Below are 13,834 nucleotides of genomic sequence, written 5' to 3' on the forward strand. Positions count from 1 at the left end.
AAGACAGCTTCCTTGTTCTTTTTCACAGCTGCACAGCACTCCATGGTATGGATGTACTAACATGAGTTTTTTATGTATTTTTTTTGGTCAACACATTTTTTTTTAATTAAAGAATTTGTAAGTTTATAGGAAAATTATGCATAAAATATAGAGTTCCCATATTCCACCCTATTATTACCACTTTGCATTAGTGTGATACATTTGTTACAACTGATGGAAGAACATTTTTATAATTGTACTATTGACTACACAAAATGAGTTTGAACCAGTCCCCCACTACTGGACACTCAGGATGCTTCCAATCTGTTGCTAATACAAACAATGAGTGACTCTACAGCCTGTGCCATGGACACTGTGTATATACTCAGAGAAGTATCTATAAAAGTAATTCCCAGAAGACAGCTGTGGTAAAGGGTAAATCCATTTATAATTTTAGTAAATAGAATTACTGTTCTAACAGATTCCCCAGTGATCTCAAAACCCCTGAAAGGCTGGAAATCCCTGTTCAAAACAATGCAGGTTCTTCCCATCCTACTCTTAACACAGCCTCACTGGTCTCCACCAGTTCCAGAACCACCCTCCTCCCAGCCAAGCCCCCAAGCCTGTCTGATGGCAGTCTCACCTCATCAAGTTTGGCATACCAAGTCCTGTAGGCCTTGTTCCCAAATCGAGAGGGCTGGTCCTCTGGAGGGGTCTCATCAATCCACCTGTCCAGTGTATTAAGAAGAGCAACCAATTTCTCAATGGCCTGTGAAGACAAAATAAAGGGTCCAAGCCACAGTGACTAGTGGCCCCAAGCTAGAGCCACAGAGGGAAGTCCCATTAGCTGCTGGACAGTGACCCTTAGGAAAGGCACTAACTGGTTGCTTTCCTTGCAGCCCCCCACTACCACCCTTTTCTTCCCAACCACCCTGAATGTGAAAGTAGGACAGGGGAGCACAGCAAGCTTTACAGAGTGGAAGCTGTCATAGGCTGGAGGAACAGGTGTGTGTGGCTTTAGCACCTGGTCTCTACAGCCAACCTACCATGGAGGAGCTGCTGGACAGTATGAACTCCAGTCCTGACTTTTCCAAAAATTATTTTACTGGGGTCTTGTGTTTAGTACACAATTAATACCTATTCACCACAAAAAGTAGAAACATAAAGGAAAGCAAACTAAAATCACCAGAAATCCTGCCACCCAGAAATAAACACAACTTTTTTTTTTTTTTTTTAAAGATTTATTTTTATTTATTTAATTCCCCTCCCCTCCCCTGGTTGTCTGTTTTCTGTGTCTTTTTGCTGCGTCTTGTTTCTTGTTTCTTTGTCCGCTTCTGTTGTCGTCAGCGGCACGGGAAGTGTGGGCGGCGCCATTCCTGGGCAGGCTGCTCCCTCCTTCGCGCTGGGCGGCTCTCCTTACAGGTGCACTCCTTGCGAGTGGGGCTCCCCTATGCGGGGGACACCCCTGCGTGGTGCGGCACTCCTTGCGCGCATCAGCACTGCGCATGGGCCAGCTCCACACGGGTCAAGGAGGCCCGGGGCTTGAACCGCGGACCTCCCATGTGGTAGACGGACGCCCTAACCACTGGGCCAAAGTCCGTTTCCCACAACTTATTTTTTAACATACTCTTCTATTTTGCTTTTTGTACAGTGTTTTCTATTGTTTTTTTTTAATATTTATTTATTATTTTTAATTACATTAAAAAAAATATATGAGGTCCCATTCAACCCCACCGCCCCCGCCCCCCACTCCCCCCACAGCAACACTCTCTCCCATCATCGTGATACATCCATTGCACCTGGTAAGTTCATCTCTGAGCATCACTGCACCCCATAGTCAATGGTCCACATCATAGCCCAGACTCTCTCACGTTCCATCCAGTGGGCCCTGGGGGGATCTACAGTGTCCCGTAATTGTCCGTGAAGCACTATCCAGGACAACTCCACGTCCCGAAAACGCCTCCACATCTCATCTCTTCCTCCCGTTCCCCACACCCAGCAGCCCCCATGGCTACCGTTCCCACACCCATTCCACATTTTCTCTGTGGACATTGGATTGGTTGTGTCCATTGCACACCTATGTCAAGTGAGGGCTTAGATTGCACATGGGTACTGGATGCACTCTTCCCGCTTCTAGTTGTAGACACTCTAGGCTCCATTCTATTGTTTATCACAGTAAAAATTTTGAATTCAGATAGTTCTGGATTCAAATCCCAGATAAAACATTGTTTACAGTTGTTATGAGACCTTGAACAAATGACCTTAACTCTCTGAGCTCTGGTTTCTTCATCTTGAAAATGAAAATAATAACCCTGCCTCATAAGGCTGTGCTGAGGACTACATAAGATTCCATGAAAAATACTTAGCACAGTGCTTAATTCAGGGTAACTGGATATATTTATACACATACAGACTCTAAAAAACGGATCACAGGGCACATAGTTTTGTAGCCTTCTCATTTTCCTCAATATATCAGAAACCTCATTTTGCATCAACATGTAAACATAATTTTATGATACTGTACATAATTTTATGTACAATAAATACCAATTCATCATACCAATTTACCATAATTTATTTAGCAAATCCCTCACTGTTAAATATTTGGGTCATTTCCAATTGTTCACTACTACAAACATGACTGTGATAAATAATCTTGCAACTGGGAAACGGACTTTGGCCCAGTGGTTAGGGCGTCCGTCTACCACATGGGAGGTCCGCGGTTCAAACTCCGGGCCTCCTTGACCCGTGTGGAGCTGGCCATGCGCAGTGCTGATGCGCGCAAGGGTGTCACGCAAGGGTGTCCCCCGCGTGGGGCAGCCCCACGCGCAAGGAGTGCGCCTGTGAGGAAAGCCGCCCAGCATGAAAAGAAAGAGCAGCCTGCCCAGGAATGGCGCCGCCCACACTTCCCGTGCCGCTGACGACAACAGGAGCGGACAAAGAAACAAGACGCAGCAAATAGACACCAAGAACAGACAACCAAGGGAGGGGGGGAAATTAAATAAATAAATCTTTTTAAAAAAATAAATAAATAATCTTGCAACTAAATATTCGTGGAAATGCTGGGCCAAGGTCTGACCATGCATAATGCTTTGGATGGCCAGCAGTGCTGGAGAACCCATCTCCTTGTACCTTTCCAACAGAAAAGGCTGGAAGGTTGAACTAAGGAGTGGAATCGGTGTCACAGGGCAGGGAAAAGTTCCAGTCTCTGCAAGCAGCATGAGTACATAAAGGATCTTTCACTTGATGTAGAAATCAGGTGGGGTGATCTATCGAAACCAAAGGTCGTTGAGGGTGGCTAGAAAGTGTGTCTTCCAGGTAAGGCTTATAGAAATGGACCAGAACAAATGGCAAAGGAACAGAAAATGCAGAGGATGTTTAGAGCCAGGCAGCCCTGGGAAGAGGGTTCCCTTCCAGGAAGCAGATCCTGCCTGGGTGAGAGCTAGCAGGGTGGATGCAACTATGAAAAGTTGTAACTGGGAGAGCAAGGCATACTCAGGGCTGCTGATGCAGAGACTTGGCAGAGGAGCAGAGACCCCTAAGAGCTGTGCATATATTTGGAGGGGTGGGGAGGGTATAGGGAAGAGGGAAGGCTTGAGTTAATGCAACACATGTCAGCCAATACACCCATCTGCATAGCTCAAGGAGGTACAAATCACATTGCAGCCCATGTAAACAGTGTCCCTGCTTGTGCAAAGCAACAGTGGTCCTGAGTGTTTCTCTCCCATACATCCCACTGACCAACGCTTGAGGAGAGGAGAGGATAAGTTAAGTGTCAGAGGAGGAATTTCCCTTTAACCTGGAAGAGGCAGAGGGCCAGGGTGACAGAGAGCTGCCTTGTTGGGATGTGTCAAAAGGTGCTACCAGGGCCTGGTTTTGTGAAGAACCAGATTACCAAGAATGGCTGATGAGGATAGATGAAACCTGGCCCCCTGCATCAACATGACTTACAAGGGATGGTGTAATAATCTTGGCTCCAGGATGCACCAGCAGGCTCTGGACTCCCTGGAGGCAGTGAAGGGGATAAAGGTCACTCCAGAGGCCAGCAGGAAACTGGCCCCAGCTGCTAGCTTAGCTGGGCCAATGAATAATTAAAAGGCCCCTAGTTCCCCTTTCTGGAGAAGACTTTTTTAATGCAGGGGGCTGTCTCTTTTGTTGGAAGGGTTAAAAAGGAAGGGAGCTAGGGAAATGGACTTGGCCCAGTGGTTAGGGCGTCCGTCTACCACATGCGAGGTCCATGGTTCAAACCCCGGGCCTCCTTGACCGGTGTGGAGCTGGCCCATGCGCAGTGCTGATGCGCGCAAGCAGTGCCCTGCCACGCAGGGGTGTCCCCCGCGTAGGGGAGCCCCACGCACAAGGAGTGCACCCCGTAAGGAGAGCCGCCCAGCGTGAAAGAAAGTGCAGCCTGCCCAGGAATGGCGCCGCCCACACTTCCCGTGCCGCTGACGACAACAGAAGCGGACAAAGAAACAAGACGCAGCAAATAGACACAGAGAACAGACAACTGGGAGAAGGGGGGGAATAAAATAAAATAAAAATAAAAAATCTTAAAAAAAAAAAAAAGAAGAACAAAAGTGAAATAAAGCAGATAACACAAACAAAACATGGAAACTATTAAAAAAAAATTTAAAAAATAAAGAAAAAAAAGGAAGGGAGCTGTGGGCTGGGACCCCCTTGAGGCTCAAGGAATAATTTGAGCCTTCTTACATCTCCCTAGACCAATGCCTCCCTTTTGGACTTCATGAGCCATTTCCCCAAAAATTTCACTTGTCAACTTTTTAATTTTGTCCCCTTAGTACATTAGAAAATAAAACAGAACAACAAAAATAAATCCCCTGTCTACTATCGCCTTCAGTTTGCAAAAAAATGAAAAATGTATACCCAAACAGTAGGACAGGCACAAAATCAAAATAAAAGGCAGCCCCCTAAACATCAGTCTATGACACATGTACTATATCACCCTTCCTGGCTCTCTTTGCTGTGAGTGATCTGGAGACCACTACCCTAGGCCACTCTGTCCTCTGCCAAGCAGCAGCTGCCATATCCGCAGTAGGAGACACAAGTGAGAGGAAGCAGAGTCTCCCCAAGCAGCTGTGCAGGCCTGAGGCAAACCCCCATCTGTGCCCCCCAGCCATGTGCTGCATGCTGCGCCTTCTGCTGTCCCTGACAGCTGTGGGCAGAAGCTCGGAGACCTTTGGAGACCAAGCTGGTCATCTTTGCCCACCAAGTGAGGCGCAACCCACTGCCCTGGCTATGGGATGAATTCTGTCTCAGGAAGAACCCAAATTAAACAACAATGCTACTGAAAATTAAATGGAATAATAATTATAGCGATAGCTAATAAGAACAATAATAATGGTACTTTGTATGTGCCAGACACTGTGCTAAAAACCTACTTGCGGGACTTTAATGAATCGTCCCCATGGGACTGTGAGTAGATCTGATTACTCTTCCCACTTTACCGAATAGGAAACAGAGGGTCAGAGGGAACAAGGCCACTCAGCCCTCAGGTGGCAGAGTACCAAAACCCAGCCAACCTGACTCCAGAACCCAAGCTCTTAATCACACTGCAATCCTGCCAAATGAACACCTCTTCCGCTAAGATAACACATGGTTGGTGTGGGTGTCTACCTCAAAAGCCTCACGGGTAATTAAGGAACCAGAAAGGGATCTGGCAGCTCAGAATTTGCCTTTAATTAAGGGCCCTTTAATTAGCCTTTCCCTCACCCACTGAGCCTACATCTGAGCACCCCTCACCACTGACCCAAGGAAGAGCCACCTCTCTTCCCTAGCATCCTGCACCCAGAACCACAGTTCTAGAGTTCTGGTTGGGCCCAAGAGGAACCCACGAAGCCATTGGTGGGCTGGCTCCCAAGGGAAGGCTGTCTATCCCCAGCCACTGGCCTGCTTCCCTCAGGTGGACCAGCAGCCAGTCTGGGCCCAGGAAGAGGCAATTTCACTAGGCACATGGCATGAGGGCAAAAAGGCAATGTTAGCCTTGGGATAGAGAGAGAAACTGGGCCAGGACAGGGCCTTACTCAACATGGTCCAAGGCTGTGGACAGAGTGATGGATAAGACAAGGCAGAGAGAGAGGTGCTCAGGGACAAGCCTCTCAGGGTGGCTCTAGGTCAACTGGTGCAAGAACCCAAGAGGCTGCTGCACACCTGGGACCCAGCCCTGGGAAAGAACACCCACCAACAGCAAACAACCTGTACAACCACACCTTATGATAGGAATCTGTCTCTACACAGCCTGTACCCTCGTTACACAAAAAAGCCTGTTATTGCAACAGTGTGAAATAAGCACCCACCTGGCAGTGTGAACCCAAAGTCAAAAACAGGCGTTCCCCAAGATCCAGCAAATCCTTCGGAAACAGTGCCCACAGATCTATGTTCAGAACAGGATGTTCAGAACAGTAATGTTTAGGGGATACAATCTAAAAGTCTAAAATTAGGAGGCTGTTTAATAAATGAGGGCAGAACTCAATGAGGCAGCCATTTATACTGTGGAAGAGGCATATTTCACAATATCCTACGATACGAACAGAAGAAGGTCTGGGCAATACATCCCAAACTGTTAGCAGGGGCTGCCCCCAGGAACTGGGTATGAAGGGGAAAGGAAGGATTAATACTATACACATTTCTACTAGTGATGTCGTCAGTGAGCACATTTACTTATTTTGTAATGTTTATAAATGTATAAAGCTATGTAAAACACTATAAATGTATAAAGCTAGGTAAAACACTATAAAGCTATGTAAGCAAAAATGCTGATTAGGAAACAACATATTAACTTCAGTCCCAATTTTATAAAAATACATCTATTCACAGATTTTAAAAAGAGGATCAGAATTTTAGACACCAAAATGCACGCACCTTTCGGGGATCTTATTTTTGCTTTGTTCCAGTTGTGGGCAATAAGTACGAGTGCCTTTTTTGAGCTATTTTTGGAAAGGCAGTGGCAGCAGGATCCCTGCCTATGCCTACCTCAGAGACTTTGTACTCGAAGGTCAGCTTCTTCCCCTTCACGCCTTCATTGAGGGTGAGGATGAATCCGATGTAATCTGCATATGCCTACCAAACAGAGTGGGGAGTGGGGGTGTGGAAAAGGGTGCATATCCCAACGAGCCCCCCAGCACCATCTGGAGTACCAGTTAGCATTTACTGAGTGCTCACTATTGCTGCCTTTATGCAAAAACCCCACAATGCAGACCCCATTTTATAGATGAGAAGTGACTTGTTCAAGGTGTCCTAAGGCCAAGATCTCTAGGAACCAGCCAATTAACTCCAAAGCTAAGCGAGTACTTGTCCATTATACCAAACTGCCAGGAGTTCAAAGACTATTAGCCCAGGATCCTTTGCCCCTTTCTTTCAGCCTGCTGACTCCCCCCAGTAATCTTCCAGGTGTTTCCCTCACCACAGACTGTCTGGCTGCAGGGCAGATGCCCTGGTCCCAGGAGAAGGCACCATTTTCTGCCCACAGGCATCCTTTGAGACCCAGCACACACATCCCCAGCTTCCAACTGGGCATTATTTTCCCTGATTGGGCTGCAGATTATACCTATCACACAGATAAGAAAGCACTGAGGTACAGGCCCCTGGTGAGGCAGTTTCTGGTAGCAGTGACTCCTGTTCAAGTCACAACTAGGTCAAGGCATGGAAGGTATAGGGTTTGCGCAGAATGGAAGCATAGCTGACTCCTTATAGAGAATCTGCCAGGCTTGTGAGGACTCTGTGCCTGCCCTTCTGTAAAAGCAATACTCCCCACCCGAGCAGGAGGACGTGCCTGAACAGAGCTGAGCCAGAAGTCTACCCTGAGAATTTGAAATTGGTTTTCTTTTTCTTTTACTCAGACCTTCCACATGCCTGTACCATAGCAAACTGTTATCTTCTGCCCACCATTTGAACTGAGCAGCAGAGAAATCCAGTTGGCTGAGAAGGGGACTTTTTACCACCCCATCCTACCCTCAGTGCTCTCAGTCCTCTTTCCTGTTTTTTGTTTGTTTTGTTCTGTTTGTTTTTTGAGGCTTAAACACATCCCCGGCTTAGGCCATGAGATAAACTCCTCTCCCTTTGAAAACCAGGCTCCCAGATTTGCTGTACTTGCAACCAATAATCAAGTGACCCACGCTGTCATTTAGGACACTCATGTTTGGCCAATCCAATAATACCCAAGGATCAATGGTTTATGAGACCTAGGAATGGAACTCTCCAGGGTTACCCTGTCCCAACCCCCAGAGACCTTCACGCAGATAGTCTCTATTACCTTTCTCTCTAGCTTCCAATAGCTCAGGCTTTAAGAGCAAGAAGGGCCAGGAGCTCACAGCCCTGGTTATAACTAGAAAACTATCACCTCTGAAAAAGCCTAAGTTTCTCAGAGAATTGTAGCCTCACCCAAGTTCTGACCCCACAGTGCAGACAACTATTGGTACCTGAGAACGCTTCCATTTGCCCATGTCTGGAACTGTGTGGATCTCCTTTTTTGGAATGATGAAGTTCTGTGTGGCTGGAGGAGTCTCCTCTGCAGAATCTTGACAAAGAAAATGAAAATACAAACAGGTAAATAGTATCCTCCCATCCAAAACATATATACTCACTCTTTGTTTGTTTTTATAAAGGGGATTTATTTAGGGTAAACGCTTACAATTCTGAGACTGCAAAAATGTCCAAATCAAGACATCATCAGAGATGCTTTCTCACCAAAGGTCAGCTGCTAGCAGATCCTGGGGTCCTGCCACATGGTGTACATGCACACTTTTAAAGCAAGACTCCAACACCCAAGCCCTAGAATAAACCAGATGCCTATGCCCAGGACAGAGTAATGACTTGTTAAGCCAAACCAGCTGGCCTCCTGCCTTTCCTTCTCTACAAGGAACAAGGCGATACTAGCAGTGCCCTCACGAACTGATATATTCTGTGGTTCTGCCATGCCCTCACCTCCTACTCCCCACCTGGGCAGAAATGGTAAGAAATAAAAATAAAACCAAGTTGGCTCTTTACACACAAACAGGAAATTTAAAGAAGAAGAAAATGCAAATGGCCAAGAAACATTTGGAAAAATGACCAGCCTCCTAAATAAGCAAAGATACGTACAGTAAATGATCTCTTTTCCTTGTCAGGTTCACAGAAACATCCAGCATTGATCTGGGTAAGGGGAAACAATAACTCTCCTTCACTGTTGGTGGGAGAGTTAGTTGGCTCAACCAGCACTATCTTTTGAAGTGAAAAAAGAAAAAACATAGGGAAGCAGATGTGGCTCAGGGGACTAAGCTCTCGCCTACCACACGGGAAGTCCAGGTTTGGTTCCCAGTGCCTCCTAAAGAAGACAGGCTGGCACAATGGGAGGGTATAGCAAGTTGACACAGCAAGATGACACAGTGAGATGACATGACCAAGAGACACAGCGAGGAAACACAATGAGAGATGCAACAAAGCAGGGAGGGGAGGTGGCTCAGGTGATTAGGTGTCTCCCTCGCACAGGGGAGGTCCCCAGGTTCAGCTCCTAGTGCTTCCTAAAAAGAGACTAACAGCACACAACAAACAGATACAGCACATGCAAACAACAAGGGGGTGGGAAGAAATAAATAAATAAAATAAATCTTTAAAAAAAAAAAAAGTTATACCAAACAGTTCTACTTATAGGCATCTACCCTACAGGTATACTCACAAAAGTACACAAGGATGTTCACAAGGGTACTTATTACAGGGGAAAAAATTAAAAACAACCCAAACAGCAACCAATAAGGTAGATAATAATACACCCATATAATATAAATCTCTGTAGTTTTTTAAACTAAAAAAATCTATATTACTGAAATGTAAAGACAGTCTAAATAGTAATAAGTGAGGAAAGCAATTAGACTATAGTACATATAGTAAAATCCCATTTTGTTAAAAAATAACTATCCATATTAATATAACATATATACATATTAGTATGTGCATTGGAAAATCTAAAGGATTAAACACAAAAGTTAATGGTTGTCTCTCAGAGGTGAGATTTAAAGGAGAATTTGATTTCTTAAAGTTATATATTACTTTTAAAAACAAGCATATAGGGAGTGGAGGTGGCTCAAGCCATTGGGTGCCTGCCTCCCACATGGGAGGTCCGGTTTCAGTTCCCAGTGCCTCCTGAAAAAAGAAGAAGACAAGCACACACAAGCTTACAGAGAGCAGACAGCAAGTACAAACAACAAGGAGGGGGTGGGGAGAAATTAATTAATTAAATATTTAAAAAAAAAACAAGCATACAGGAAGCAGATGTGGCTCAAGCGATTGTGCTCCCAATATATGGGAGGAATGTGGTTCAGTTCCTGCTGCCGCCTAAAGAAGAGAGCGAGCTGGCATGACAGGCAGGCACAGCAAGCTGACACAACAATATGGCACAAGAAAAAAAAACATAATGAGAGACACAATAAAACAGGGAATGGAGGTGGCTCAAGAGATTAAGTACCTCCCTCCCACATCAGAAGTCCCAGATTCAGTTCCAGATACCTCCTAAAGAAACAAGGAAGACAAACAGACACAGCAAGAACAAACAATGAGGGGGTGGGGAGAAATAAATAATAAATCTTTTTTTAAAAAGCGTACAGTACTTTGTAATCAGAAAAAAAAAACTATTTTAAATGGAGTTTCTATATTTTCAGATGTTGAGAGAAAGGAATACACAGGGCAGTTCAATATGCTGACCTAGAGGTAAACTTTACACCAAAGAAGACTGCTACTATGAGTATCCTCACTAGCCAAAATTATCTTCCCCATACTGGGAAATATAAATTCACCATCTCTAGCCCATAATTCCAAAATCCAAAAGGCTCTGAAAAAAACAAAGTTTACTCTTAAGTTAGGCAGCAAGAACCTGAATTAACATGAGGATATTTATAGGCTTTATGTAGCCCACTTACTGAGAGTATTTATATGCTCTGCTGCAGAAATATTTTTGCGTTTGATTATGATGCACTGCTTTCTAAAATCTGAAAATCTCTGAACTCCAGGACACACATGGCCCCAAGAGTTTTTGGTTATGGAGTTGTGGACCTAAATCACAGATTCCTTCGATTTGTCAGCATTTTCCTCTAAAAAGGAGAGGAAAGGACAGTCAGTCATTCATAAAGTAATACATATTTGTGCCATTGCCTTCCTCCTAAAACCTAGCAGGTATCAGCTGTGCAGAGAAACAGGGACCAGGACTTAGAAGGTTCTAAAACATGTGCCATTTGGGGGAACAGAGTCTACCCTGAGAGGCACTGAGGAAAAGGTACTAGGAGACCTAGAGACCTAAGGAAAAAGATAGAGAATCAGGCAAAAGAGCATCGCAAACCTCTGCCTAATTCAAAATTTAAACCAGGGCCCAAGAAAGAGACCAGAAACTCTCTTCCTCCTCCCACCTGTTCCTAGAACCCAGAATTGAGGACCCAGCTATTATCAAATTGCTGCTTTTAGCAAGATGCTAAATAAAAAGCTTCATAGGTCAGGCTGGTAACCTAACCACATTATTTTTACAGGAAAATGTATTCTACATCTCAAATAACAAACTTGTAAATGATCTTTGGAAACAAAGCTCTTTGCTAAGTTTAAGAATACATTTCCTGAAATTATTCGACAGGGAGAAAAACCTCCAGCCTGTTCCCAAGAGAAAGCTACCTTGTAAAAATCATTGCTACGAAGCACTGATGCAACACACACACGTTGCCAGAACACACAATCAAAGACACAAGTCTCAAACACAGGACCATAATAAATGAGGTCAGACCCACAGTCTCTCTGGCTCAAATTCTGTCTCTGCGAAAAGTACCAAAGAGTAAAATGTATCATCACCTACTATTTGGGTCTAAATGATCAATCTGTACCACCTTTGAAAAGGAAAACAGTAGCCAACATTTACTGAATGCTCAGCATATCCCTGGGCTTTGACCACATCATTTTATTGCACACATACTACTACTACTACGTGAAAGAGGTACAAGTTACCCTAATTTAAGGGAGCAGAAAACTGAGGCTTATGTCAGGCAGAGCCGATCTGTGTAACTCAAAAGCCCTTTCCACCACTACACTAAGTTAAGCAGGCTTTTCCCCACTTGTTCCAAAACGTTCTGTTTTCCATCTTCAAAGAAGGACAGGGCTCTGGACTTCCAGGGCTCTGGACCTTTCCAGCCATAGACAACTTCCCCGAGCGTTCATCTCTTTCAGTGCACAAGTTCCTTCCCTACCCTACTCTCCATCCATCATTAGAGGCTCACTAATCTCACTGATAATTCTGGTTGCCTTCTATTTCCTGATGTCGTTATCAGAATTTCTAAGTGCAGATGCACAGAAGTTTTGCACAAGAGGAAATAAATTCTGGTTTTGCTTACCCTAACAGACCACATCCAGCTCTTTATTCACCTTGTGCGGAATGCCTCTTTTTCTATTATTCAAAATTTCTTCCTCCTGAGACCCTCCCAGGGATCACAAAATGTGAGACAGGGTAGAAGGAATATCATAATGCTTTCAAAACACTGACTGTGCGATTTATTGCTTAATGAGTGCAGTTTCTGTTTGAAAAAGCTAAGGAAACGGATATTGGAGATGGTAGCACAGTATTGTGTATATAATTAATACTATTGAATTGTACAATTGAAAGTGGTTAAAATGGGGAGTTTTGAGCTGTGTATTTGTTACTAAAATTAAAAGTAAACAAAACAAAACAAACAAAAAACATTAGCTGTGTTTGGCCTAATCTATTTCCTCCTCCATCAGAAGTTTAAAAGTTATCAGCAATCAGTTTAAGGGGGTCAGCAAATAACCTTCCTCTTCTCTAGCACCCCCACCCTGGATTTCCAGTTATTTGAGATGAACTAAAAAGAGGCCACAGTGTAAATAAAAGTTACAATAATGCCAAAGAGAGACTCATCTCCTTGCACAACCAGTCTTTTAAAAATTAGTGATTTAGATACCAAGGGCAGTTTCTGTCAATAAACTCTCAGCCACTGAAATTCCAAAGCCGGCCCTCCAAGAGGGCGCGGAAGAGGCTGGTAGGTGGGTGGGCGCGGGACGCGGCGAGGCAGGCCCCCTGAGCACCACCCCCACCCCAGGAGCCGGCGTCTAATAAAGCAAGCAGCCCCCTGAACCACCTTCGCCGCCATCCCCGGCAGCCTCCCCACCAAGCCAAGGGCTAAGCACGCAGAGCCCAGATGTGGAAAAGGCCTCCTCTTCTGGCCATGGCGCTGCCCACCGAGCCCTCTGGCAGTCCGGGCTTCCCAAGTACCTTGTTGCGCCCCCAAACACCCCCTTCCTTCGCAGCCCTGTGCCCTCTCTCCCGTAGTCCTCCCGCCACCTCTTCCTCAGCGCGCCTCAACTCTCAAACCCTCCCTCCTAGGGGCCCATCCGCTTTTGCCCATCGAGCTCTCGCATCTCCTGACCCTCCCCATCCTGGGCCCCCCACACAACCACACCCCTTCCCCGCCCCCACGCCTGGCACCGCCTCCGCGCCCCCAGCCCACCGGAGTCCAGCCTCTCCTACCTGGCGGCGGCTGCCGCTCACCCTCAGCCATCTTCCTCCCGCCAAGAGCTAGTCCGGATGCCTCCAGTCTCCTCTCACCTTTCACCCTGCACCCACCCTTCCTCTCCCCGGCTCAAGCCCGGACCCAGAGTTTTCTGAAAAGAAATGGGTACCAGCCAGCTATAACCGAAAACCGAGAATTAAAGTCACCCCAGCGGAGACGGCCGCCATGTTCGTGCGGGGCACTCAGGGAGCATGCCCACCAACGGCCAGCTCGCGGCTAGCGCGCGGAGTCAGAGGCAGCAGCCATGTTAGTGAGGGGCACCTGCGGAGCATGCGCAGCAGTGGCTGGCTCGCCAGCCCACCCGCTAACAG

The 13,834-nt window shown here is 45.8% G+C and overlaps 1 protein-coding gene across 6 annotated transcripts in view; it reads right to left on the bottom strand.

The window, feature by feature from the left end:
• Positions 1-13,799, bottom strand: part of PTPA (protein phosphatase 2 phosphatase activator) — a 30,045-nt gene extending 16,246 nt beyond the window's left edge. Inside the window, exons 1-5 of one of the 6 annotated variants that reach the window (XM_004463118.5) lie at positions 13,481-13,793; positions 8,412-8,509; positions 6,967-7,053; positions 3,931-3,984; positions 623-748 (exon numbers count right to left, since the gene is read on the bottom strand). In XM_004463118.5, coding sequence (XP_004463175.1) covers positions 623-748; positions 3,931-3,984; positions 6,967-7,053; positions 8,412-8,509; positions 13,481-13,511 — 396 coding nt within the window. In that variant the 5' untranslated portion in view covers positions 13,512-13,793. Of the gene's footprint in view, positions 1-622; positions 749-3,930; positions 3,985-6,966; positions 7,054-8,411; positions 8,510-8,623; positions 8,711-12,332; positions 13,392-13,480 lie in introns of those variants that run through there. The other 5 variants (XM_004463120.5, XM_071216918.1, XM_004463119.5 and 2 more) reach the window with 5 other exon arrangements.
• Between the last annotated feature and the right edge of the window lie 35 nt (positions 13,800-13,834).

Source organism: Dasypus novemcinctus, chromosome 8, assembly GCF_030445035.2.
Source record: "Dasypus novemcinctus isolate mDasNov1 chromosome 8, mDasNov1.1.hap2, whole genome shotgun sequence".
Taxonomy (NCBI): domain Eukaryota; kingdom Metazoa; phylum Chordata; class Mammalia; order Cingulata; family Dasypodidae; genus Dasypus; species Dasypus novemcinctus.